This window comes from Dipodomys spectabilis, unplaced genomic scaffold, assembly GCF_019054845.1.
Source record: "Dipodomys spectabilis isolate Male_0828 unplaced genomic scaffold, ASM1905484v1 ptg000528l, whole genome shotgun sequence".
NCBI classification, from domain to species: Eukaryota; Metazoa; Chordata; class Mammalia; order Rodentia; family Heteromyidae; genus Dipodomys; species Dipodomys spectabilis.
Window position 1 is genome coordinate 851,770 of NW_024871205.1, and position 22,673 is coordinate 874,442.

The 22,673-nt window shown below is 59.8% G+C and overlaps 1 protein-coding gene across 1 annotated transcript in view; it reads right to left on the bottom strand.

The window, feature by feature from the left end:
- Slit3 (slit guidance ligand 3) overlaps positions 1–22,673 on the bottom strand; it is a 252,676-nt gene that overhangs the window by 53,688 nt on the left and 176,315 nt on the right. Inside the window, exons 6-7 of the mRNA XM_042670215.1 lie at positions 14,464–14,535; positions 541–612 (exon numbers count right to left, since the gene is read on the bottom strand). Coding sequence (XP_042526149.1) covers positions 541–612; positions 14,464–14,535 — 144 coding nt within the window. The remainder of the gene's footprint in view (positions 1–540; positions 613–14,463; positions 14,536–22,673) is intronic.

The following is a 22,673-nucleotide window of genomic DNA, read 5'->3' on the forward strand; positions in this document are numbered from 1 at the left end:
AGCCGGGGTGTCCGTGTACCTACAGCAGTGGTGGGCAGCACGGGAGACGCGCTTCCGGCACACGCCCATCCCAGACACAAAAGACAGATCAAGAGTCCCGCCTGTATCGGGGAGCAGGGAATGTGGTAAAGGGGGGCTCGGCGGGCTAGAGAGGGACAGACAGACAGACTTCTCCTCCCATTCTGTTCCCAATGACAACCACTGTGGTAAGACAGGGCCAGGGCCACTGGCTGGGCCGCATGCCCGACACCGGCACACGTCAGAGTTCCACAGCCCCACCAGCAGTTTCCCACCAGAGTCCAGAGAGCAACAAACACACACAACAAAGATGCTGAGCAGCCCCGAAGAGGGGGTGGCCGGCGGGCCCCTGGGGCACAGAATGGCAGACCAGAGCCATGGTGGTGCGGGCATGCTACCTACCCGTCCCCGGGCCTCTGTTCGCCCCTTGGCTAGCAGCATGGGCACTGCGGGGGGGTCTGGGGGGGGCTGCCTGGCCAGGGGAGGGGGAGGACCGGGGTGGGAGTGGGGGAGGGCACTCACAGAGTCCGGATCTTGGGCATGTGGTTGAAGCTGGTGACCAGGATGCGGCTGATGTTGTTGTTGTTGAGGGTTCTGTGGAGATGGAGGAAGGAGGCCATGGTTAATGAGGGAGATGCGCTGTGGGGTGGGGTGGGGGGGGGAGATGTTCCCGGAGGGGTGGGTGAGGCTGCAGAAGGGACCAGTCATCGGTGGCCACAGCTGCCCCGCGGCTGGGCGGGCCGGTCCCCAGATGGTGACAGACCCCTGTGGCCCCATCCCTCAGGGACACCCCCTCTTTCCTGTAACAACCCACTCTGCGTAAAACCCCTCCTCCTGGAGCTCGGCTGTGCGTCCGGTGCGCGTGCGCGTCCTCTGCCTGGCCTCGCGCAGCCCCGGGGCTGCCGCTCACAGACAAACAGCCCGGGCTACAGCGAGGCAGGGACAGGATCGGAGTGCAGCCCCTCCCAGCCCCTCCCACACCCCGGCTGTGGGGACCGAGGTCCTGCATTGCCAACTTTCCCATCCCGGACGAGACTTGCTTGGAAGCTTCCTCTGTCCAGAGGACCCCTGCCTGCTCTCTCAGGACACACACACACCTGTCTTGGCCTGGAACAAACCTGGCTTTCCTCGTCTCGGTCAGCAGATGAGGAGTACGCCCAGGTCCGACACCAGCCTTTCATTTCTTCTTCTAGCCGTCGTAAGAGTTAGTTCTAGGCCACATGCGGAACGCTGACTACACCGCCACAAAACCCCTGACCGTCCTGATCCTCGAAGGCCAGCCTCCTTCAGGAGGCCGGGCAGCCCCTCCCCAGCCCAGCCTCCGCCTAGCTGAATACACCCAGGCCTCCCCAGTAAGGCCTCCGGCAGCAGGGCAGCTGCAACGACTTATTCACGTATTATTACGCCGACAGTCAAATGTGAGTCGTCAGGAGGGCCGTGAGACATTTACCGTAATAGCTCTGAGTCCAGGACCAAAACGTCGGAGCACAGGATTCAGGCTTTGATGATGATCTGCGGTGAGGAACGGGCCGGCCCGAGCCGGGCGTCCCAGACCCGCTGCCTCTCGCATGCTTGGTTCCCCGGCAGCCGCGAGGCTGCCTCACCAGGGAGCAGATCGGTCTGGTTTCGAGTCTTGGCAGCGTTTACCCAGGCAGAGAGCGCCGCGCTCTGCCGTCTGCACCTCGTGTCCCGCCTGGCCATCTGGCATTCAATGGGGGAAGCTGGCCTTGGCTGCCCAGCGCGGAGGGACGGTGGTGAGAGTGGGCTGCCACCGTCCCGGCCTGCTTCAGGGTCTGGCTCTGCCCCCCCCAGCCCCGCAACCCTGCTGACCACTTTCTCATTATGTTTCCTCCTTTCTAACGGCGCCCATCGGGTAGGGCTGGCCCGGTGATTAAGGGGGAAGACACGGCCGGCTGACCGGCAGGCTCTCCTACGCCAGGCAGGCTCTGGGGCTAGGGGCTGCATTGTGCCACCCCGATTTCATGGGGTCATGATCTGAGTCCACGCAAGCCGGATCCCAAGGTTCCAGCTGCTGCTATAACAGATAGGCATGGCTGGCTGGCTTAAACTTATTCTTACAGGCTGGACTGCACTACGTCCGATGTGGGCTCCCGGGGCTGCTCCTCTAAAGTCTCCAGTGGGGAGACTGTATTTGCCTTTTGTAACTTGTAGAGGTCACCTGCATTCCTTTGCTCGTGACCTCTTTGAGTCACTCAGACCTCTTGCGATCTCTCTGTGAACCTCTGCTTCCTCTCTCTGTCTCTCTCTCTGTCTCTCTGTCTCTCTCTCTCTGTGTATCTCTCTCTCTCTCTGTCTCTCTCTCTCTGTGTATCTCTCTCTCTCTCTCTCTCTCTCTCTCTCTCTCTCTGTCTCTCTCTCTCTCTGCACCAGTCCCGAGGCCTGAACTCAGGGGTCCGGGTGCTGCCACTGAGGTCTTTTGTTCAAGGCCGTTGCCCTACCACTTGAGCCACAGCTCCACTTGCAGCTTTTGAACGGTTCATTGGAGAGAAGAGTCTCACGGACTCTCTTGCCCTGGCTGGTTTTGAACCTCGATCCTCAGGTCTCAGCCTCCTGAGCCCAGGTGACAGGTGTGAGCCGCCGATACCCAGCCACGCTCTCTTTGAAGGACCCTCGTGATTACATTTAGGGTCTCCGGGGAACACAGGATGACCCTCCTCTCTCCTCAGATCGGCAAGTTAATCATAGCTGCTGGGACCCCGGCTCCTTTTCCATTGTTTTCTCTCTGTGCCTGTTTCTTTCTCTCTCTACCTCCTTTTCAAACCCCTCCCTCCCTTCCTCTCTCCCTCACTCCCTTTTTCTCTCTCTCCTTGCTTGAGACTGAACTCAGGATCCTGCACACCTAGGCAAAAGCCCCTGAGTCACTGAGTTCCATTCCCGATCGTTGGGGTTTTTGGAGACCGGGTCTCATTATGGAGTCCAGCCTGACCTTGAACTCCGATCCTCCTGCTTCGAGTCCCCGGAGTCAGTTGGTTCAGAGACGTTTGGGGCTGCCTGGCCTCCCTCCTTTCAGAAGATACGAGCTACTGCATGCGCATTTCAGTGCAACCTGGAAGCAGACACGGCCGCCTCCCCCCTGTGATCCCGAGGTCCCAGCCTCTCCCCTCCCGTGTCTCTCCCCTTTATAATATGGAATTTATTCCAACTTGAAATTCGACTCCCGTGCTGGTCTGAGTTCTCTCCGGCTTAGTCACGCCCGGGGTGTAAATACCTAACCAGAAGCCGTCGTTTCCACGTGGAAGCCACCCAGGCGGGCATGCCAGCCCGTCTTGATTGCTCACTAGAAAGGACCTTGGATTGTTGCTTCCCTGCCCCCCCCCCCCAGGCTGCTAAGGATCAGAAGACCGAGCATTACTCCCCAAGAGTGCAGGCAGAATGCCCCAAAAGAAAGACTGTGTGCTTCCTGCCATCTCTAAGCTGAAGACTGGGGGAACACGGGGCTCCTTGGACATGACAGGTGCACCAGGAGGTGGCACCCGCAGTGCCGGCTCCGGGGGCGTCCGGTGAAGTCTGTCTGGACCGGTGCCTCTGGGTGCCAACATCTGCTAGAGACCCGGGCAGCCTGGCGATGCCAAGCTATCCACTCCCCGGCTTTTCTAGAAAATGTTGGCAGGCAGTGGGACCGGACCTCCTCATTGAAGTTCAGTGTGCGGTGCAGCGCGGGAGGGGACGCTCCCGGGTGGAGGGGCCGCGAGCAGAGCTCTGCTGCGGCTTCCGTCTCTCCGCCGGTCTGGTCTCTGCTGCCTCTCCAGATAGCCATCTTTGTGGTGCCGGAGCGGGGCCCGGCCACGCCACCCTGGCAAACCTAATCAGGCTGACATTTCCCTGTGTCTCCTCCGATTAGGCCACCGCTTTGTCACTCGGTGCTTTTCCTGGCTCTGGGTGTCAGCTCTCTGCCGTGGGCCCGTCGCACTGCATAAATGGCTCTAATGCAGCCGTGTGACTGAGTGTGTCGTGTAAGTGCAAGGTGCCTCTAGACCCCTCCCTCTGGGGAGAGGGGGAGTCTGGAAGTCTGGGATCCCCCTCCCCCGGGGAGAGCCGGGCTTGTTCACTTTCTGTCATGGCAGGCTTGCTTCGTCCCTAAGTCTAGACAAGCAAGGTGCCCCCCCCATCAAGAGGGAGACCCGGTGAGTCTCCAGTTGCTATGACAACAGGATGTCCTTTGTACAGTGAGCCTGGGTCCACCCTGACTGTCCTTAACCCGTGGGGTCCAGGGACCAGCGGACCCCAGGTGGAGAGGGGGGCTGGGGGTCACTGTCTCCCTGGGCCTGTGGGGAGACGCGATCGGCTGGTGTGGAGCGGCCTGGGCACGGGAGGAGCTGGGAGCCCCTCCGCCCCTCGCCTGGCTCCCGTCTGACAGCAGGGATGCAGCTAAGGACACCTCTGTCCCCTGGGCCCGTCCTGTCCCTGCCTGCCCTCGGATGCAATCAAGGCTGCCCCTTCTCAGTCTCTCTGCCTGGCGCCGTGACGATGGGCGGCCAGCAGTCACGGACTGCTGGCCGCCCACCGTCACGGCGCCAGGCAGGGGAGGGGTGGGGCTCTGGTGCTAAAGACCCAGGCCCACAACCCGGTCGGAGAAGCTCAGGGCACACGGCCTCACCGACCCTGCTCCATCGGACCCCGTGTTCGCAGCCGCAGCGCGGCCCTGGGAAAATGCGCACCAGTGCCCCCCGCGCCGCTGGGCTGGGCCGGGAGAGGACACGGCTCCCGGGTCGGCCGCCAGGAGTTCTCACTCGGTCTTTGTACAGCCGGCCTCGTGCCGGGTCCCTGTCCCATTGTCTCAATTCTCCTGGGGAGACTTCGCGTTGGCGACTCTAGCCATTTGGACTCCCAGCCCGATCTGCAGACCAGTGGGGATGGATGGAAGCTGGTGCGACACTAGGACTTGGGGGTGTAAGCATCACGTAGAACTGCCTCACAGCGGCCCCGGCCGAGGTCCTTCCCACACTGGGGCTGAAATACCGAGAGCTCAGCCCTGACAAGCAGCATGATGCCGGAGGCTGCACACCACCAGGAAGGACCTGGGTGGTAAAGCTTTCTAAGGTTTGCCCTCCACGGCAGCCCCTGGCAGTGGGGTTGATGGGTATCTTAAAGTAGAAGCAAGAACGCAGATGTGGCAGGAGAAGAGCAGGGAAAGGAGGAGAAGAGGAGGAGAGGGAAGGAGAAGAGGAAGAGAGGGGAGGAGAGGGGAAGGGAGGAAAAGAGAGGGGAGGAGAGAAGAGGGGAGGGGCGGGGGAGGAGAGGAGGGAGGGAAGCGACTCCTGCCCCCTTACCTTCTCTCCTCAGCTGCCCTGGGCGCCACACATCACTGAGTCCCTGTCCTCCGTCTCCCTGGGGACCGTTTAAATGAAAGCTCATAACCATTGTGAGGGCTTATAATGAAAACAACCGATGCTGCTGATTAGGCCATTACTCTCGACGGTTAGAAAACATAACGAGCCGGCAAGGGGCTTTATCCGCTGACGTACAGCCGTCGGCCTCTCGTCTGACACCTCAAATTAGCAGCCGAAGCAGTCACAGCTGGGGTTTCTGTCTCAATATTTGTACCCGGCTCTAACGTGGCTTGGCGCCGGGTACACGTTATTTTTAAACACCCAGCTCTCACCCGCCAAGTCACATTCTACACGGGCTTCAGGTGTCACGTAAAACCCCCAGAAAGAAAGAAAGACAATCAGCCGCGGCCGCTGAGGGCCTTTGATGGCACGGATTCCTGAACACCAGGACCGGCCCCCAGCTCTTCTTTACAACCTCTTCCTATGAGACCCGGGAATACATCTCCATCCTCCCAGCAGGGGGTAAGAGAAAACGGACACTCGGAGAAGAAGATGTGAAGGGTGAAAGATTCAAAGCGGGAGGGGAGCCTCTAAGCCCTCCACTGGTCAGCTGGACACCGCGTGGGCTCCGTGCCGGAGGCAGCCAGCCCTTCCAGGCTCTTGACTGCATGGAATTTCCAATCCAGACATTGCACAATATTGCCAGCAGCGGTTCGGAAGGACTCTGCTGCCTTTGAACATCGGAGTTAATTGGAAAAACAAAAGTACCATCAACGTCAATGCAAGTGGGAAGGTGCTACTCTCCCCTCTCTGTGCTCTAGGAGAGGGCCTCGGACATGTGTGTCCACTCTGCTAGCTAGAGCAGTCAGGCCACGGCCAGCAGGCCACGGTATCGGCAGGAGGCCAAGGGCCGAAGCCTGACCTCAAACCCACTAAGGGCTGTGGAGTTCGTCATCAAGAAGAGAAGAAATGGCCGGCCAGGCGCTCCTGGCTCATGACTGTAACTCTACCTACTCAGGAGGCTGAGATCTGAGGCTCGAGGTTCAAAGCCAGCCTGGACAGGCAAGTCTGTGAGACTCTTACCTCCAGTTAACCACCAAAAAAGTCGAAAGCGGAGCCATGGCTCACGTGGTAGAGTACCAGCTAAAGGACAGTATTGGTGTGCATACCCATGGAGAGAGGAGGGAGGGGAGAGGAGGAGGAAGAGTCTATAGGGTTGTAACTACTCAGGCATGTGTCCTTGTTCTAAAGGGGAGAGAGGGAGAAGGGGGAGAAGGAGCGAGAGGGAGCGAGGGAGTCTGTTCTGTGCCTGGCTCTCTCTACAGTCAGGATTTGGCCTGATGCCGGATGCACGGAAGACAACTGACACTGACCGAATGGGCGGTGGGTTTCAGAACACGAAGGGCCCGGCCCGGGACGTCTTTGCGTACAGATGATTGTCCACGCTAAACAAGCTGGGCCAGGCAGGGTCAGTAAGCCAGCCATCCGAGGAGTGGCGTTGTGATCAACACGGCCGCCCCGGGCTGCCAGGCATTTCTGCGGCTTCTTGCGAGGGACGTGAGATTTGTAGGGTTTGCACAGGTTTTTCAGACTGACAACTAAGTCACGGTGAGAAACAAAATCCATTCACCAACCAACCCCCCTCCCCGCCGCCCGCCCCGAGCCGCTGCGGTGGGCAGGCGCCAGGCTGAGGGCCACAAACCAAACCATGGACAGTTTGAGACAGAAAAAAGACACCAGGAAAAACAGAGGGTTTTAAGGGCTTGGCGTCCGCCAGCCGAGAGCTCACTGGTATCCACACCAACTCTACAAACAACGGGAAGCTGTCTGCTGGCTTTTTTTTGGGGGGGGGGTCACTGGGGGGTGATCATTTCCCAAGCAGTGGCCAGAGGCCTTAGAACGGAAAGGTGCCCCCCCCAAAAAAAAAGCAAGGAAGGGTTAAGGGACCGGCACAGACGGGACGCAAGGCTGGCTTCGCTGAATTTTTGTTTCCTGTCTGGCAATCAGGAGCAAGAGGTTGCCTATCCAGTGTGCAGGTGTCCCCGAAGAGACGCACACCCTTCACCTGACTTGTGTACTGACGCCCTCTGTACACCACCTTTATAGAAACAATAACAAAAAAAACCCCTGAAAATAACAAAAAAGAACGCTGCATACAAACCTGCTTTGTGGCCTGGCTCTGGCGTGACAATTTCCCACTGCTGAGGTTTTCTGGTGCAGTGGCGTTTTTTTTTCTTTTTCCCCTTTTTGAGGATGAGAATGAGTTGCCAGGACCCCTCCCGGATCTCGCCAGCCTAGCATCTCACCTTCAAATTCCACAGGGGTCGGTGTGACCTTAAAATGACATTACCGGAAGGAGACTTCGGTCCCCAATGTCCACGCTCCCCCCACCAGACAAAGGCCGAAACCCCGGCAGCCTGTGATCCACCCCTCCCCCCCACAGTGTGGCCCCTGGAAGTGGGGCCCCTTTCCTCCCCTTTGCAGCCCTAGGCCCCAGGCTGCGTCTCTCTAACTGTCTGCCAGGCCGGGAGACAGATGGGTCGGAGCACGGCGCTGACTTCTGGGGTGATTTTAGATTCTAAAGGAATGTTTGCTTTCTGAAAGCCTGGCCGGTCATTTTAAGCACATGCTGACCCTCACATTTTAGACTCTGTGTGTATGTGTGTGTGTGTGTGTGTGTGTGTGCGTGCGTGTGTGCGTGTTGGGGTGGACTTTGAGGGAGGAGTGTGTGGAGGGAGGGGAACAAGATCATTTAGAAAAGACCCAGTGTTTTTCCTGGCTTCCCAGGGCTGTACAGAAGCTACCACTGGTTTTCACAAAGCGCAGCTGAATTCTGATCGCCTGAGCAAGTCACCGTTTGCAGCACAGGCCTGAAAAGCAAACTATCCTCACCCAAGATAGTCGAAGACTTCCCACAAAGCCGCCCCAGTTTCATACTCAAAACCATGTGGGTCGGGGACCAGGCACAGATCTGGAGGCCTGCGGACACGGAAAACGTCGGCCACCTCCCACAGAGACCCGGGTGAAACGCTGGGTGAACTGCACGCCCACAGTTTTCCATGTGGCCCTGACTATGTTCATGACCAACCAAGAGGGGGAAACAGAGGAACCACCACGTAGACACAGAAAGCGCAGAGCCAGGGAGGGCGACCGCGAAGAACTCCACCGCAACAGCAAAACCTTATCCATGCCTTGCCTCTGAAATAACCCCGTCCCGGGGTGGGGGTGCCGGCCGCCGCCGGCACGCGGGAAGGCCCTGGGAACGACACAGCGCGTGCACCGGTTCTAGTTCCCCGAGTGTCCCGCCCAGGTCTGGACGCTTACGTCAGCCGGACCACACACCCCGCCACCGGGTCGGACCACGGCCAGCTCTGCGGAGGACTTGTCCTCCTCTCCGCGGTCAGCTATGACCTCCAACGGCCACACGGCGGCGGCGGTGGTGGGGTGTTTCTGTGGATCCCCATCATGGTGCTGACTCAGCAGAGTTTTAAGTTTAGACCCGGGCGTTTTATCGATGGGCACCGGCCGCACGGAAAGCTGTGGTTGCCAGCCGGCCTCGGTGCCCGCACACGCTGCTGACCGGCAGCCTTGTTTGCAGTGGATAGGTTCACAGGCTGTCATTTTGGGAGGGATGGGAGTCAGGGCTGCGAGAAGAGCGTCCCCTCCCCCCTCCGTATTTGCCCCCCGTACTGGTAAGTTCTTCCCCTTCTGCCAGACCCCCACATCCTCCCGGCTAAGGGAGGAAATGGAACTCTCCGTGTCCGGGGAGCGTGAGCTCTGAATGGGGTGCTGCCTTCCAGTGGCGTCTCGTGCTGCCTGGGAGACACGGGGCGGCGGCTCACACACAATCCCGCGGTCCTAACCCCGCGGACAGTGTGACTCCCCGGTGAGGAGCGGCGTCTCGCGGCTCGAGGGGACCCGCACCCGGGCTCCACGCGCACAGCCAGCCCGGCGGAGGCCCGCACCCGGGCTCCACGCGCACAGCCAGCCCGGCGGAGGCCCGCACCCGGGCTCCATGCGCACAGCCAGCCCGGCGGAGACAAGCACCCGGGCTCCACACGCACAGCCAGCCGGGGGGAGGCAGAAACCCAGGTTTTGAGACCAGGACTGACAGTGACCTAGAACATTCTCACACCCCTCCCCCTCCCACCCGCCTGTCTCCCCCAGAGGCCTTTGTCCCCCACTGCCCTCTGGTCCATCTACGCACGGCCCTCCTCCAGCACGGGTTTGGGGGCCCGCGGGGGACGAGGGGCGGGTGTGGGAGGCAGCTCAGAGCCCCGCCCAGGTCTCCTGAGTGACCTTGAAGGACACAGACCCAGTCGCAGCCATCTTTCAACTCACAGGGAATTGGGGGCACCGGACCTTGCTGACCACCGGGTGTCTCGCTCCATTTCCGGACCCTCCGCGTCTCAGCCCCCGTCTCCCACACACAGCGGGTGTCCGCTTCCTGGCGGCACGGGGCGCGCAGTGGCTTCATGGGATGGGGTAAATGGCGAAGTGGAGGCCACACACCCCGCCGGGGGACCCCCCCCCCCCCCCCCCGCCGAGCTGCTCGCCCGTCCACGGCCTCCCGTGCTCCTGAATGTTCAAGAGAAGCCGAAAACCTGGATTCCCAGGCAAGCCATCCAAGTTTTAAATGTGAGATGCTAATTTCACATTTTTAAACAACAAAAACCCATCTCCAGGGAGAATTCCCACCCGTGGCTTGCCAGGGCGTGTTCAACCTCTGGCTTCAAGTCAGTGGAGGGGCTGGGGGGGGGAGGGGGCGTCCCTGCGGTGTGGTGGACATGCGTGCCCTCCCCCCTCCCCCCACCCCCGCCGCCATCTCTCAGAACATACAGGGTGGTGGCTTTTGAAAGGACCCACAGTGCCAAAGACCTCAGGCTTACCGGGGTCCTGTACCTCCATCTTGTATGGAGACACCCACTATCCCCCCCGCCCCCACCCCACTGAGGTCAGGGCTCACAGAACTGAAAACTGGGTATCTGCAGCCCTCACCCCACCATTCTATCCTCCTATCGAGAGCAGGACCGGGCCACAGGTCATTCTGGAAACACCAGGGGTGTCCTGGCCACTAGGCTGTGTGACCTCACCGGCTTAACCAGCGTGGCCAGCGGGAGCTGAGGCCGCTAGGACCGTCACCCCGGTGGTGGGTAGAGTGGCTGGTCTCCGTGCGGCCCAGCTGGGCGGGGACTGGGGTGGGCGGTCACCCTGGCAGCTGGCGAGGTCTCCAGGGTGTGTCCTGAGGTCTGGCATTGGTGACCAGGCACCTCCTTCCAATCTGCTTATTAATTATTGCTCAATCTTTTCGTTTCCCTCCACACTACTGACGGAAGAATGTTGATCACGTCTTTTGCTAACTAGGGTCTCCTATCTTTCTTCCGTTTGTCTATATTCTCAATTTTCTTTCAGTCAGCTTTAAGCCATTTCTTTTGGACGCACGATTGCCTGCCGGCCGGGTTGGCGTCTGGCTCCCAGCCTGACTGGCAGGGGGTGGAAAGCCACCGCTCGGGTCTGTGCCAGGCAGATGCCTGACCACTGGCATCCTGGCACAGCTGGTATTGGCACGGCTTACTGGTAGGAAACCAAACGTACACAGCAGGTAGGGAGACAGGAGTCACAATGCGGGGACCAGGGCAAAGCTGACTCACGGAAGCTGGTTCCTAAGAACCTTCGATGCCAGGAGGGATTCAGGTGTGATTAAGAATCTGATTCCCAACGCTTTCCAGGGAGATGGAAAGGTATTTGCAGATAGTGTTAAGTGTAGCAAACCGGATGTCGGATACATTATCACCCAGGCCAGACCTCAGACAGAACCGTCCCCCCCAACCCTTGGCATGGGCTGGTCCCGGGACCAGCGATCAGAAAGGTGTCTGGAAAAGAGTCCCTGAAATGTGGCGAAGGGAGAGAAGGACCAAGTGAGCTGGGCAAATGCCCTGGGAGTCGGCGGCCAGCCCCTCCCCATCCCACCCGGCCCCTGGCATCAAGGAGAGAGGGAGGAGAGGGCAAGTCTGCAGACCTGCGGTCGACCGACCCGGCCCGGCTGCGGCTCTCCCAGCCCAGCTCTAGGAGGACAATTCATGCCACCTTGCTACCACACGCCGGCCATGCTCGGGGGACCCCCTGGGTGTGGGAGGGGGGCGGCTGCTGAACCACGGATCCCAGAGACAGCCGGACACATGGTCACTTAGTAGTGAGACAGCCACTCATCTTCTCTGGGACGGGCTACTTCTGTGGAAGGAGGGAGCGGGGGTGACACCCACAGAGGAGCGCAGGGTGATCGCTTCCGTGATGCCACCTCCCTGGGAATGGCGTGCGAGCTTGGAGATGGTTCTGCTCTCCTCCCCGCTCCGTGCGGTACCAGATTGAACACAGGGTTCCACACCGGCTAGGCGGCTGGTCTACCATTCCAGCCACACCCATCCCTCCTCTGCTTTAGTTACGTCTCCGATGTGGGGGGGTCTCACGCTGTGGCCGGCCCCAGACCATCTGCACACCTCTGTTCTCACACGATCACACACCACCAACCCCGGCTTCCTTCTGAGATTAGGGCCTCCCACCTCGCCCCGGCCTGGCTTCCAGCCGCCATCCTCCCGTCTCTGCCTCCCATGCCCCGCGCTCTGCTCTTACTGGTTTTTGGCTGTCTGGCTGTCGGAGCGCTCCTCTCCCGTCGGCCGCACTCCGTGCTGAGCACTGCGCTCTGGGCAGAGCGTGGGTGAGGGCGTGGCGGGCGCACCCCATCATCCATCCGGGGCCCCTCCCTGATGCGCCAGGCTCTCCTCCCCCATAACCCGGGACACCGGCCCGGGCCTCGGCGGAGCGAGCGAGCAGCGGGCATTTCCAGCTGCAAGCAGGGATCAGAAGGGGCTGAAATAGTCCCAGAGCAGCTGACGTCCGCCGACCCCCCGGGAGGCGGCCACGCGCCCGTCCTCCCTCGCGCCCCCCCAGCCGATGACGTCACAGAGCAAGCCCGCCTAGACTCACACAGCGTCTCCTCCATCCGCACACGGTTACACCTCAAGGACTAAAACAGCCTCCTCGGGACAGGCTGTCGTGTGTCTGTCTGTCTGTCTGTGAAAGATTTACTGAGCTGGTATTCTCTGGGGTCTGGTACTCTCACTCAATTCCCACTTCTTATCTCCCGGCCAGCGTCTCTGTGGTTCCCAAACTGCGCTAGGAGGTCTGCTAGGGAACACGGCCGTGGGGCTGGCGCTGGGCGCTCCGAACATGGAGATGTCAGCCCCGGCCGATTTCCGAGCGGCTCACCGTGAAGACGGATGGCCCCCAAAGCGCAGGGCCTGCGCTGGAAATTAAAAACCCATGGGATGACTGATGATGCTTAATTTTAAGTACTTAGACGCCGCATCAGGCCGGCACGAAAAGCATCTTTAAAAACAGAGCTATCGATCCGCCTTTGTGCAAAATCGAGAGGATAACCTCGTCAGACGCCGCGGGGCGGGGTGTGTGGGCCTGTCTCTGATGGGGGTCTCACGCTTTGGCCCTAGGCCCCGGGGTGGCGTGGGGGGTGGTGGTAAATGGGAACTTTCATTTTGATGACTTTATGCTTTTGGTCATGGCTCTCTAAGCTTTTCACTTGTAGCTGGAGATCATTTTCCCCTTCCCTAACAGATACCGGCTGGTTCTGGGTTCCGTCCTGGGTAGGTGGGGTGGACGGGAGGGGGTGAGGGCAGGGCTGGAGGGGAGGGGGTGTGGGAAGGGCCTCGCACGGACTACTGGAATCATCTCTTCTCCAGGGAGGGAGAGGATTCAGAGGTTTGAATTGAGGCGTGGTCGTGGGTAAAGCCCCGGAAGCGGGGGGTGGGGGGGAAGGAGACCACCCCTCCTCAGCTCGCAGGGTGCAGCCAGCGGGCAGTCACGGGCAGTGGGTTCCCGGTTCTGGTGTGACCTCACCTTGCGGGGCTTGGGGAGGGGGGCTACGAAGGCGTTTCGCAGGCCGTGGCCTCCAGTACGAGCAGTCCTGCCTTTCTAAGTCTGGACGGGCACGTGCTTCCCCAAGGACAGGCATTCCTGGCCGGTTCCGGGGTCAGCACATGGGTGAGGAAAGACCGTCTGTCCTCAGCACGACCGGCTGAGCTCCGTGAGCCGAGCTGCCGCTGGCCCTTCCCAATGGGCGGCTCTGGGCTGGCATGCCCTCTCCAGCCGCTGGCGGCACCAGAGCCCCGTTTATATCCGGGGTTCGGCTCCGGGCGGGCGGAGGGGCTGTCCCCAGCCATGGCTTGGGGTCTTGCAGGCTGGGTTCAGGACGGCGGAGGGGGGGACCTTGTGCACGGGGGAGGGGGGGACACTGCAGCGTGCACATGTGTTCACTCACGCAGGAAACCCCGACTCGGTCATTTTGCTGCCTGCCCCCCCCCCAAGGGATGCGCCATCAACCCCATCTCTTGTCAGGGAGCGGCTAGCACTGTAACCGCTCCTGCGGGATGTGGAAAGGGGTGGACGTTACCGCCAGGGTGGACCAGCAACCCCTTCACCATGCGACGCAGAACAAGGAGACAGGACAGGGCCGGGCGGCCGGTGAGGGGCGCGGGGGGGACAGGCATCTCCTGGCAGTGCCCCAGGAGCCTGGCGCCTCCCCCCAGACCTCCCCGGGCCGGGACAGCCCTGCGAGAGAAACAAAACGTTCCCGCACACAACCCAACTTCTGTGCCAGTGACCCCAGGCTGACTCCGTTTCCTTGGCTAGAACCCTGGACACCGACCCCTCGCTATGTACATTCCGCTTCCGGAAGGCGCCGCGCGTGGGTGACGGGCGGGCACGCCCCTCTCACCCCTCCCCTCCCTCCACTTGGTTTCTGCCTGAAGTTTGAGTCCAACGCCGAGCCAAACACCCCGGGGCACACTCCCTGGGTGGGTGGGCGCGGTGGGGAGGGGGGAGCTCCGGGCCCCTCCTCCTCCAGACCCTCATTACCAGGGTCCCCCCGGCTCGGGGACGGCAGCCTCCCCCCCACCCCACGCTCTGGCCGCCCGCAGATACTTTGGCCAAGGTGAACAGAAGGATCTCCAGGCGCTGCAGCCGGGGAGACTGCGTGATGGTCCCACACGCCGTCTCCCCGCTCCGCTCCCTGCACAGTGCGCACACGCACACACACGCGCGCACACACACACCCCCGGCTGCGACCGCAGATTCAACTCACAGGATCTCCAGGTCACGCAGTGCTCGGAAGGCTCCGTCCTCGATGCAGCTGATCTGGTTGTTGTCCAGTTGCCTGTTTAGAAAGCAAGGGACATGGTGAAGGCTGAGCAGGGGGATGGGGCAGCCCGGGACCACCCGGCTCGAGAGAGACAGAGAGAGAGAGAGACAGAGGGAGCGCAGGAGAGCCGGCCAGGGAGAGGGCCGGCAGCAAGAGAGCGAGAGCGGAGCCAGCGCCGTCCCTCCTCCGCCCCCTCTCGGCTCCCGCAGAGCCGCCGTCTGTCTGCCTCTGCCCGTCTCTCCCCTCTCTCCTCTCCGTCTGAGATGACGGCCCGGCCCGGGCGAGCTCACCAAAGGCTGGCAGGTCTCAGTAAATATTAATTGCGCATTTTTTTTTTTTAGGCAGAAGGGAGTAATTTCATTACATTAGGGCATCCAATCCATTACGCGCTCTTACTGTCATGTCACCGAAACAATTTCATTAAGCTAAAGGCCTGTAAATCATTGGAGGTCAGCGCTCTGCCCCGCACGACCTCCCGGACGCCCCCCCCCTTCTCCCTCCGCTCCCTTCCCTGGAAATTGCCACAGCGCTAAATCTCCAGGCCTGATCTGCCCGGCAGCGGTCTGGGGAGGGGGGGCGCGAGGGGGGGATGGACCCCTTCTAAATTAGACCCCACGAATCTAATTTTATAGTCTTGTTATTATTCTAAGCACCGAATGCCTGCGGTGGTCTGCCGTCTCCGCTCCCTGTAATGCTCCCCCTTCCCCCCCACCCCGCCCCGAAACACTTCCTGACTAAACACAGACCCCGGGGGGCTGGACCAGTCTCCCGGGAAGTGGAGGAAACTCAGCGAAGAGGCCGGCGTGATGGGGGAGAAAGAGGAGCGGAGGAGCGGCCCGCAGCCTTAGCACCTCGCCACAGACATCCAAACCAGGCAGACAGGGGCCCTCTGGAGTCCCCCCTCCACCGCCCCCCCCCTGCTGTGCAAGCACGGCCTTTGAACAAGGCACCTCCATGACCGGCACGTTCTCAGCGGGGAACTGGGTCTTTTTTTGTTGAGGCATAAGAAAATGCATCCTCTCTAAATCCAGAGCCGAGCATGATGAAGTCGGGGCTACTTACCGCACCCCACTTAGATGTGTCATATATTCACATAGGTGTACGCGCGCGCGTGTGTATTTCTTATGTACTTATATCTCATCGAATCCCTAAAAACAACAGAAGATCCGGGCCACAGGAGACGACTCTTAAAACCCGATGCCTACACCTCCTGCGGAGCCTTTGGGTGGAAAGTTCGGCTGAATGAAAGTCAGACTGCAGTAAGGCTCCATGGGTGTGCCTACCTTCCCTTCACCTCGGGACACACACACACACACACACACACACACACACCTCTCAGATGGGAGGATGTGCTGTGCACCACGAACACCGTCCATGACGCTCTTATTTTTATCAGCTGGCAACTAGGATGTGATCGCCACTGAGAGAAGAAGGTGCGGGTGCAGCACGGCGTGGCCGTGTCTGAGCAGGGCACCCCGAGGCTGGGCAGCGGCAGGCTACGTCCCTCCGCCCGCTGGGGGGTGGAATCCATGAGCCGGGGGGACATTTCACGGCACCAGGCCGGGATGATGAAGACTGACAATGGGACCAAGTGGCACACCGGATGTCCAAGTTCCCCCCATGACCCCGAGGCGGCTGATGTTGGAGCCACGGGATCTCAACAGGGCTCCTGCCCACCACACCCCCTCCCCGGCCCGTTTCCTGCATGATGTTTCTCCTTCTTTGGGCTTCCGCGCGGCCATGTGGCCCCACCTCTAGATTTGTCTTGGGGTAATAAAGGTGGATGAATCACTGCCTCCTCCCGGTGTGGACAGAGGCTGCCGGGCCTACCAAGCAGAAACGCGGTCCAGTAGGCTTTGGCTCCCAGAAACTCTTCAGGGAACATGCTGAATTCGGCAGAAAACACGGCCTGTTGGGCCCGTGCCTCTAAATCGTCGGGTGAGGAGCGACGGCCCCTCCCTAGCTCTGTCTCGCTCTTCACGCCTTGTTACCGTCTGCTGGGTTCTTTTCATTTTGGGAAACACCAAATCCAGGGAGAGACTCTAAAGATGCACCTTTTCCTTGTGTGTGTGGAGGGGTAGTGTGTGAAAAAAGGGATCTTCTGGGGTGGGAGAAAGTTATAGGAAAGGAGAAGCGGGGGAAAAATTCCAAGTGGTGAAAGGAGAATTAAAAAAAAAGGGGCATGTGAGTCATGGAAGAGCTAGAAGGTTCTCTGGGAACACACACAGGGTTCTGACACAGCCTTGCTTCCCAGGCCAAGGGGGCATGTCAGAGACGGAGCCTGGGGGTCCCCGTGGGGGCGGTGATACCCGGCCACACATGACACGGCGCTCACACGTGGGCGGTGGGCACACAAGCCACCGCCACGCTGTGTATTCAGAAACGGGGAAACCGAGCCCTGACGGCAGCGGCCCGACAGCTGCATTTCCACCGTTGATGTGAACACCGATGGGACGTGCCGAGACCTAACAGTCACACTGAAGGGCGGCCCCCTGGCCCACGCTGGTCATGCTTGAGCTGGCCTCCATTCCGCTTGCTCACAGACAGACAGACGCTGGCCTGTGGGGCGGTGGACGTCGCAGTGTTTTACCCGAGGCGGCCATGCTCCAAGCTCACCGTGAGTTATCGGGTCAAAGGTCCCAACTGTGCCTTCGAAAGGACTCGAAGACTTGCTCGCCCCACAGAGGCCAGGGGATCTCGGCTGAACCACCGAGCAGGAAGCGGTAGGCCAAGAACCACGCACCCCCGTGGCGCTCTGTGGCCTTTCCCGTGGTTCTGAGTTGCTATGCGCATTGGTTTCCTCTCACGCCGTGTCAGGCTCGGCACCTCCCGGAGACCCCGGCTTTCTGAGACTCAGATCTCTCCCCGAGAGCACCCGAGAAGGCCCTGGAGAACAAGATGGGGTTGGCAGAGTCCCCAAGGGGTGTCGAGGACCGAGGGCAGAGGCCGGGGTAAGCACGATGCCATCTTTGCGGGGACTTTTGCTGTCCTCGGTGTCATCCGCACACAGCCCTGTTTGGTGTCCCATCCCCCCGTCTCTGAATGACCAGACAAGCCCCAAACGTTTCCCAATATCAAAGTGACTCTAATTCCCCAGGGAAGCTGGGATGTCAGCAAACAGCACGAGCTGAAAATGATACCACGGTCCATTCGGAGGAACTCCGCAGATGAGACCCCAGGGCAGATGCCTGACGTCTGCCCCAGCCTCCTCTCCTGACCCCTGTGCTTTCCTCCTCTGAGAATACTCACAAGCCAGGAAGGAGAGCCAGCGAGAACGCGGGCTTAACATAATGTCCACAGGCACGAGCGGTGTGTGTGTGTAGCACGTGTCCGCCAGAATCCCCGCTTCTAAACACAACACTCTCCCATTATCGCCGCTCAGCCTGCTCGATTACAATTCCAAAGCTCGTAATTGTAATGGCAGAGGAATAGTTAGTTCTTCAGCCGTTCAAAGACTTAAGTACATCTAAATCCTTAAGTCACCTCCCAACAATAATCAGAGAGAGAGAGCGCGAGCGCACTTGCCTGGAGAACAGGAGATACTCCATCCAGTTAGCTGCACACCAGGTCTGCCCCCTGGCATGTCTGCGGGGCTGCCTCCCACCCGGCCCAGCCAGGGCTTCTTGCTCTGGGACTGCATGGAACCAATCCAACAGGGCTGAGACCAGAAGTTTGAGTCCGGGGTAGAGAAGAAGGGGAGGCGGGCTTCAAGAATACGGAAGCCGGCTACCTCACCTGCGGTTTTAAGCAGCGGTGGTGACGGATGGAGTCTGGATTTGCTTCTGATAAGCTTTATGTATGCGCTTACACACGCGTGTTTGCGCGTGTATGGACACAGATGCGCACACACATACACAGGCACCCACACATTTAAGGTGCTTTTTTTTTCTTTTAGGCTGGGGAGAGTTGGTGGTCGTTATAAAGAGAACACTGGGCACTTCCTGCTCCTGCAAACAAAGCCGGGGACAAACACGTGAAGCCTCCTGCTTCCCTGTCACCCAGCTGTCTTTAAAGCAGAACATAAGAAAATCTAGCAGGGGCAGCACAGTGCCCCTTTTAATGATAGTTTAACGTGCTAGAAGCATCATTACGGAAGAGTATGTTGCCGACGAGTTTGTCTGCTGTTGGGGCGGGGGGTGGTCTATCCAAAATACAAATAAAGCTCAGCGTTATTTTAACTGGCCAGTGAAGAGGGGAAAAAAAGTATGTTCCAAAGAAATGACAGACGTCTCATAAGTGAGGGCCGGTCACAGGTGCAAACGGACGCCTTGCTCTGAGCCACGATCTGCTCATGAGGGGCTGCTCTTTCCCCCATCATCAGGATGTGATTCTACACGAATCCGCCACCTCCAACCAGCAAGAGGAGGGGCACATCTATTCTCTGACACGTTTAATACTCCTCCACCAGACCCGAGAACACACATCTATGGATATGTTTGCCAGTCCGTGAATTATTGAAGGATCGGCAAAGACTCTGCCTACAGAATTGACAACTTGAACACACACACCTAGAGAGCTGCGTAGAATCTCTCCCTACGGCGGCCTGTAATTCCAAACGTATCTGACAGCGCAGGTTAAGTGCGGACCTCAGATACTTCCCGCACGCGTATTTGCGGCGAGAGTTAGGTGATTGTTACCTAAAGACTTCCACCAAGCAAACTCCAGTTCATAAGGGATGCGGCCCTCCGTGGCGTGAAGCTCTGCATCACAGTGCTTAGCCTTGAACCTGGCGGACACTTCCACGGGCGTCTATCTAACAAGGGTGTGCTCCCGGTCCGTGTGTTATGGCATCTGCACTCAGTGCATTCAGCGTCCCAGTGGAGGTAGACAGCATGCGCTGGGGGACACACCGGAGTCCGGTGATGGATGGGTGACACACACCTGACCTTTGAGTGTGAAGCAGAGTCTGCACACCGCGCTCCCCCCCCCCCGAAGCTGTAGCCACCCCACGGCGTGCCTGTGTCTCTATGCTGTGCTCTACCACGGGCCCTTGGCAGAATGGATCTGTGCTGAAGACAGGGGAGCAGGGACCCCCGCTGGGCAAGCTGGGGTCTGGGAAGACGCTCTGCTCCCCTTTGGCGGGGGGAGGAGGGGGGAGCTTGCGATTCGATTCGTTGCAACTCTCTGGCATTTCTAGATAAAGAACAGAACAACAACCGCCCAGACCCCCAGACCGTCACAGAGCAAATCCAAGGCTCTGAGCGGACGGACGGACGGACGGACGGATGGGCAGCGGGAAGCCTTGTCTGACTCCCAGCAGCTTTTGGATGTGAGCATGGCTTCCCTGGCCGCACTGCAAACCCAGGCGTCGGTTTTGATCTCCAAACTTGGTGTCTGGAGGCGCGGGCTCCCAGAGGCTCCCTGACCTCCTCCCCTTGCAAGCAGCCACCTGGAGGCTGGGGGGGAGGGGACGGTGACCAGGACCGAAGCCCTGTCCTCTCCTGAGACCCCCCTGGGAACGGGGTTTCTTTGTAAGAAGTGCCCCGCCCCCCGTTGCCCCAGCCTTGCTGGGGTCCAGCTCTGGGGACCCCCTCTCCCCCCCCTGCTCTGTTTCCTTGGTGATGGGAGGGCTAGTGCGTGGGGGAGGGTGGGGGAGGAGGAGGGGTTGGGAGCTGAGAGATGAACCGGCTTTTGTGGACCGGCAGGAAGAGTGATCCCTGCCCTCTCTGTTCTTTACCCCTTTTTCTAAACCCAAATCCAACCGCGCAGACTGCAGCCAGAGGCCTTCTACCTGCCCGCTCCGGGACACTGGGGAGACTTCCCTGTGGACACAGCAACCGGTTCTAGCTTCTAGTGTGTGACTTTGAGGAGCAAGCAGAGGCCACAGCCTGGGCCGTCTGTGCTGGAGAGATGGTGCTGAGCTGGACCAGAGCATCGGGTCACCACCGGCCGGAGCAGACAGGCCGGGCCTCCGCCTTGGGCCCAGGGATCATCCCATCGAAGGAATAATTCTCTCTCTCTCTCTCTCTGCCTTCTCTCTGTCTCTCTCATTCCCTTTCCTATCTGTCTCACATTTTCTTGGTCCATCCACCCTCCGCGGGGCATCTGTGCAATGGAATTTTACCCATCTGTCAGGAAGAATATGTCATTTGCAGTCGGGCTAGAGAGGCAGCCGGCACGTGTATTCTTTCTCTCCTACGTGGAAGTCAGACCTAAATGATACACACGTACGTGAAAACATACATGGGATGTACGTATCCAGAAACACATGATCTACAATACGGTATTCACTGGGGAGGAAACTCCACCGAGCAGCTGACGACAGTTTAACAGAATAAACACCAAGAAGCTGGCTGGTGTTGAGGGGAGGAGAGGGGGAGGGGAAGGGAGGAGAGGGGAAGGGGAAGGGAGGAGAGGGGAAGAGAGGGGGAGGAGAGAGGAAGGGGGGGAGAGTGGAGGGGGAGGAGAGGGGAGGGGGAGGAGAGCAGAAGGGGAAGGGAGGGGGAGGGGAGGGGGAGGAGAGGGGAGGGGGAGGAGAGAGGGAGGGGAAGGGAGGGGGAGGGGAAGGGAGGGGGAGGGAAAGAGAGGGGGAGGAGAGGGGAAGGGGGAGAGGGGAGGGGGAGGGGAAGGGAGGGGGAGGGGAAGGGAGGGGGAGGGGAAGAGAGGGGGAGGAGAGGGGAAGGGGGAGAGGGGAGGGGGAGGAGAGGGGAAGGGGAGGAGAGGGGAGGGGGAGGAGAGGGGAAGGGGCGCACGAAGGCTGCTGTGATCTCCCCGAGGTCCAGGTCTGGTCTGTGTGTCCTCAAAGTGGAGAAACTCATCCAGCCCCCGCCCCCCCAAAGGCAGTTTGGAGAATCACATGAATGAAATGCACGAACTGCTTCATTGCATTTGCGTCAAGATCCACCCCATGGACTAGAGGAAAAATCTGGAAGTGATGCGGCCCGGAGGCCAAGTTCTTAACAAGGTTCTGAAGAGAAACTCCTGTTGGATTTCCTGAGACGCTTGGAGATTCAAGACCACCCCCGGCTGCTTCTTTTTCTGTTCTAGATCGAAGTGGCTATGGTTGAGATACACATCAAATATCTTCCCTGGGGAGGGGGCAGCTCTCAGCTTGGATGCCCACCCTCCTTTGTGAGGAGGAGGAGGAGGAGGAAGAGGAGGAGAAGGAGGAAGAGGAGGAGGAGGAGGAGAAAGAGGAGGAAAAGGAAGAAGAGAAGGAGGAGGAAGAGGAGGAGGAGGAAGAAGAGAAGGAAGAGGAGGAGGAAGAGGAGGAGGAGGAAGAGGAGGACGAGGAGGAAGAAGAGAGGGAGGAGGAGGAGGAGGAGGAGGAGGAGGAGGAGGAGGAGGAAGAAGAGAGGGAGGAGGAGGAGGAAGAGGAGGAGGAGGAAGAAGAGAGGGAGGAGGAGGAGGAAGAGGAGGAGGAGGAGGAGGAAGAGAGGGAGGAGGAGGAGGAAGAGGAGGAGGAGGAGGAGGAGGAAGAGAGGGAGGAGGAGGAGGAAGAGGAGGAGGAGGAGGAGGAAGAGAGGGAGGAGGAGGAGGAGGAGGAAGAGGAGGAGGAGGAAGAAGAGAGGGAGGAGGAGGAGGAAGAGGAGGAGGAGGAGGAGGAGGAGGAGGAGGAGGAAGAAGAGAGGGAGGAGGAGGAGGAGGAGGAGGAGGAGGAGGAGGAGGAGGAAGAGGAGGAGGAGGAGGAAGAGGAGGAGGAGGAAGAAGAGAGGGAGGAGGAGGAGGAAGAGGGAGGAGGAGGAGGAGGAAGAGGAGGAGGAGGAAGAGAGGGAAGAGGAGGAGGAGGAGGAGGAGGAGGAGGAGGAGGAGGAAGAAGAGAGGGAGGAGGAGGAGGAGGAGGAAGAGGAGGAGGAGGAGGAGGAGGAGGAGGAGGAGGAAGAGGAGGAGGAGGAGGAGGAGGAGGAAGAAGAGAGGGAGGAGGAGGAGGAGGAGGAGGAGGAGGGAGAGGAGGAGGAGGAGGAGGAGGGGGAGGAGAGGAGGAGGGAGGAGGAGGGAGGAGGAGGAAGAGAGGGGAGGTGGAGGAGGAGGAGGAGGAGGAGAGAGAGGAGGTGGAGGGAGGAGAGGAGGAGGAGGAGGAAGGAGGGAGGAGGAGGAGGAAGAGGTGGTGGAGGAGAGGGAGGGTGGAGGAGGAGGGGGTGGTGGAGGGTGGAGGAGGGGGAGGTGGTGTAGTGGAGGTGGAGGAGGAGGAGAGAGGGGGGAGAGGAGGGGAG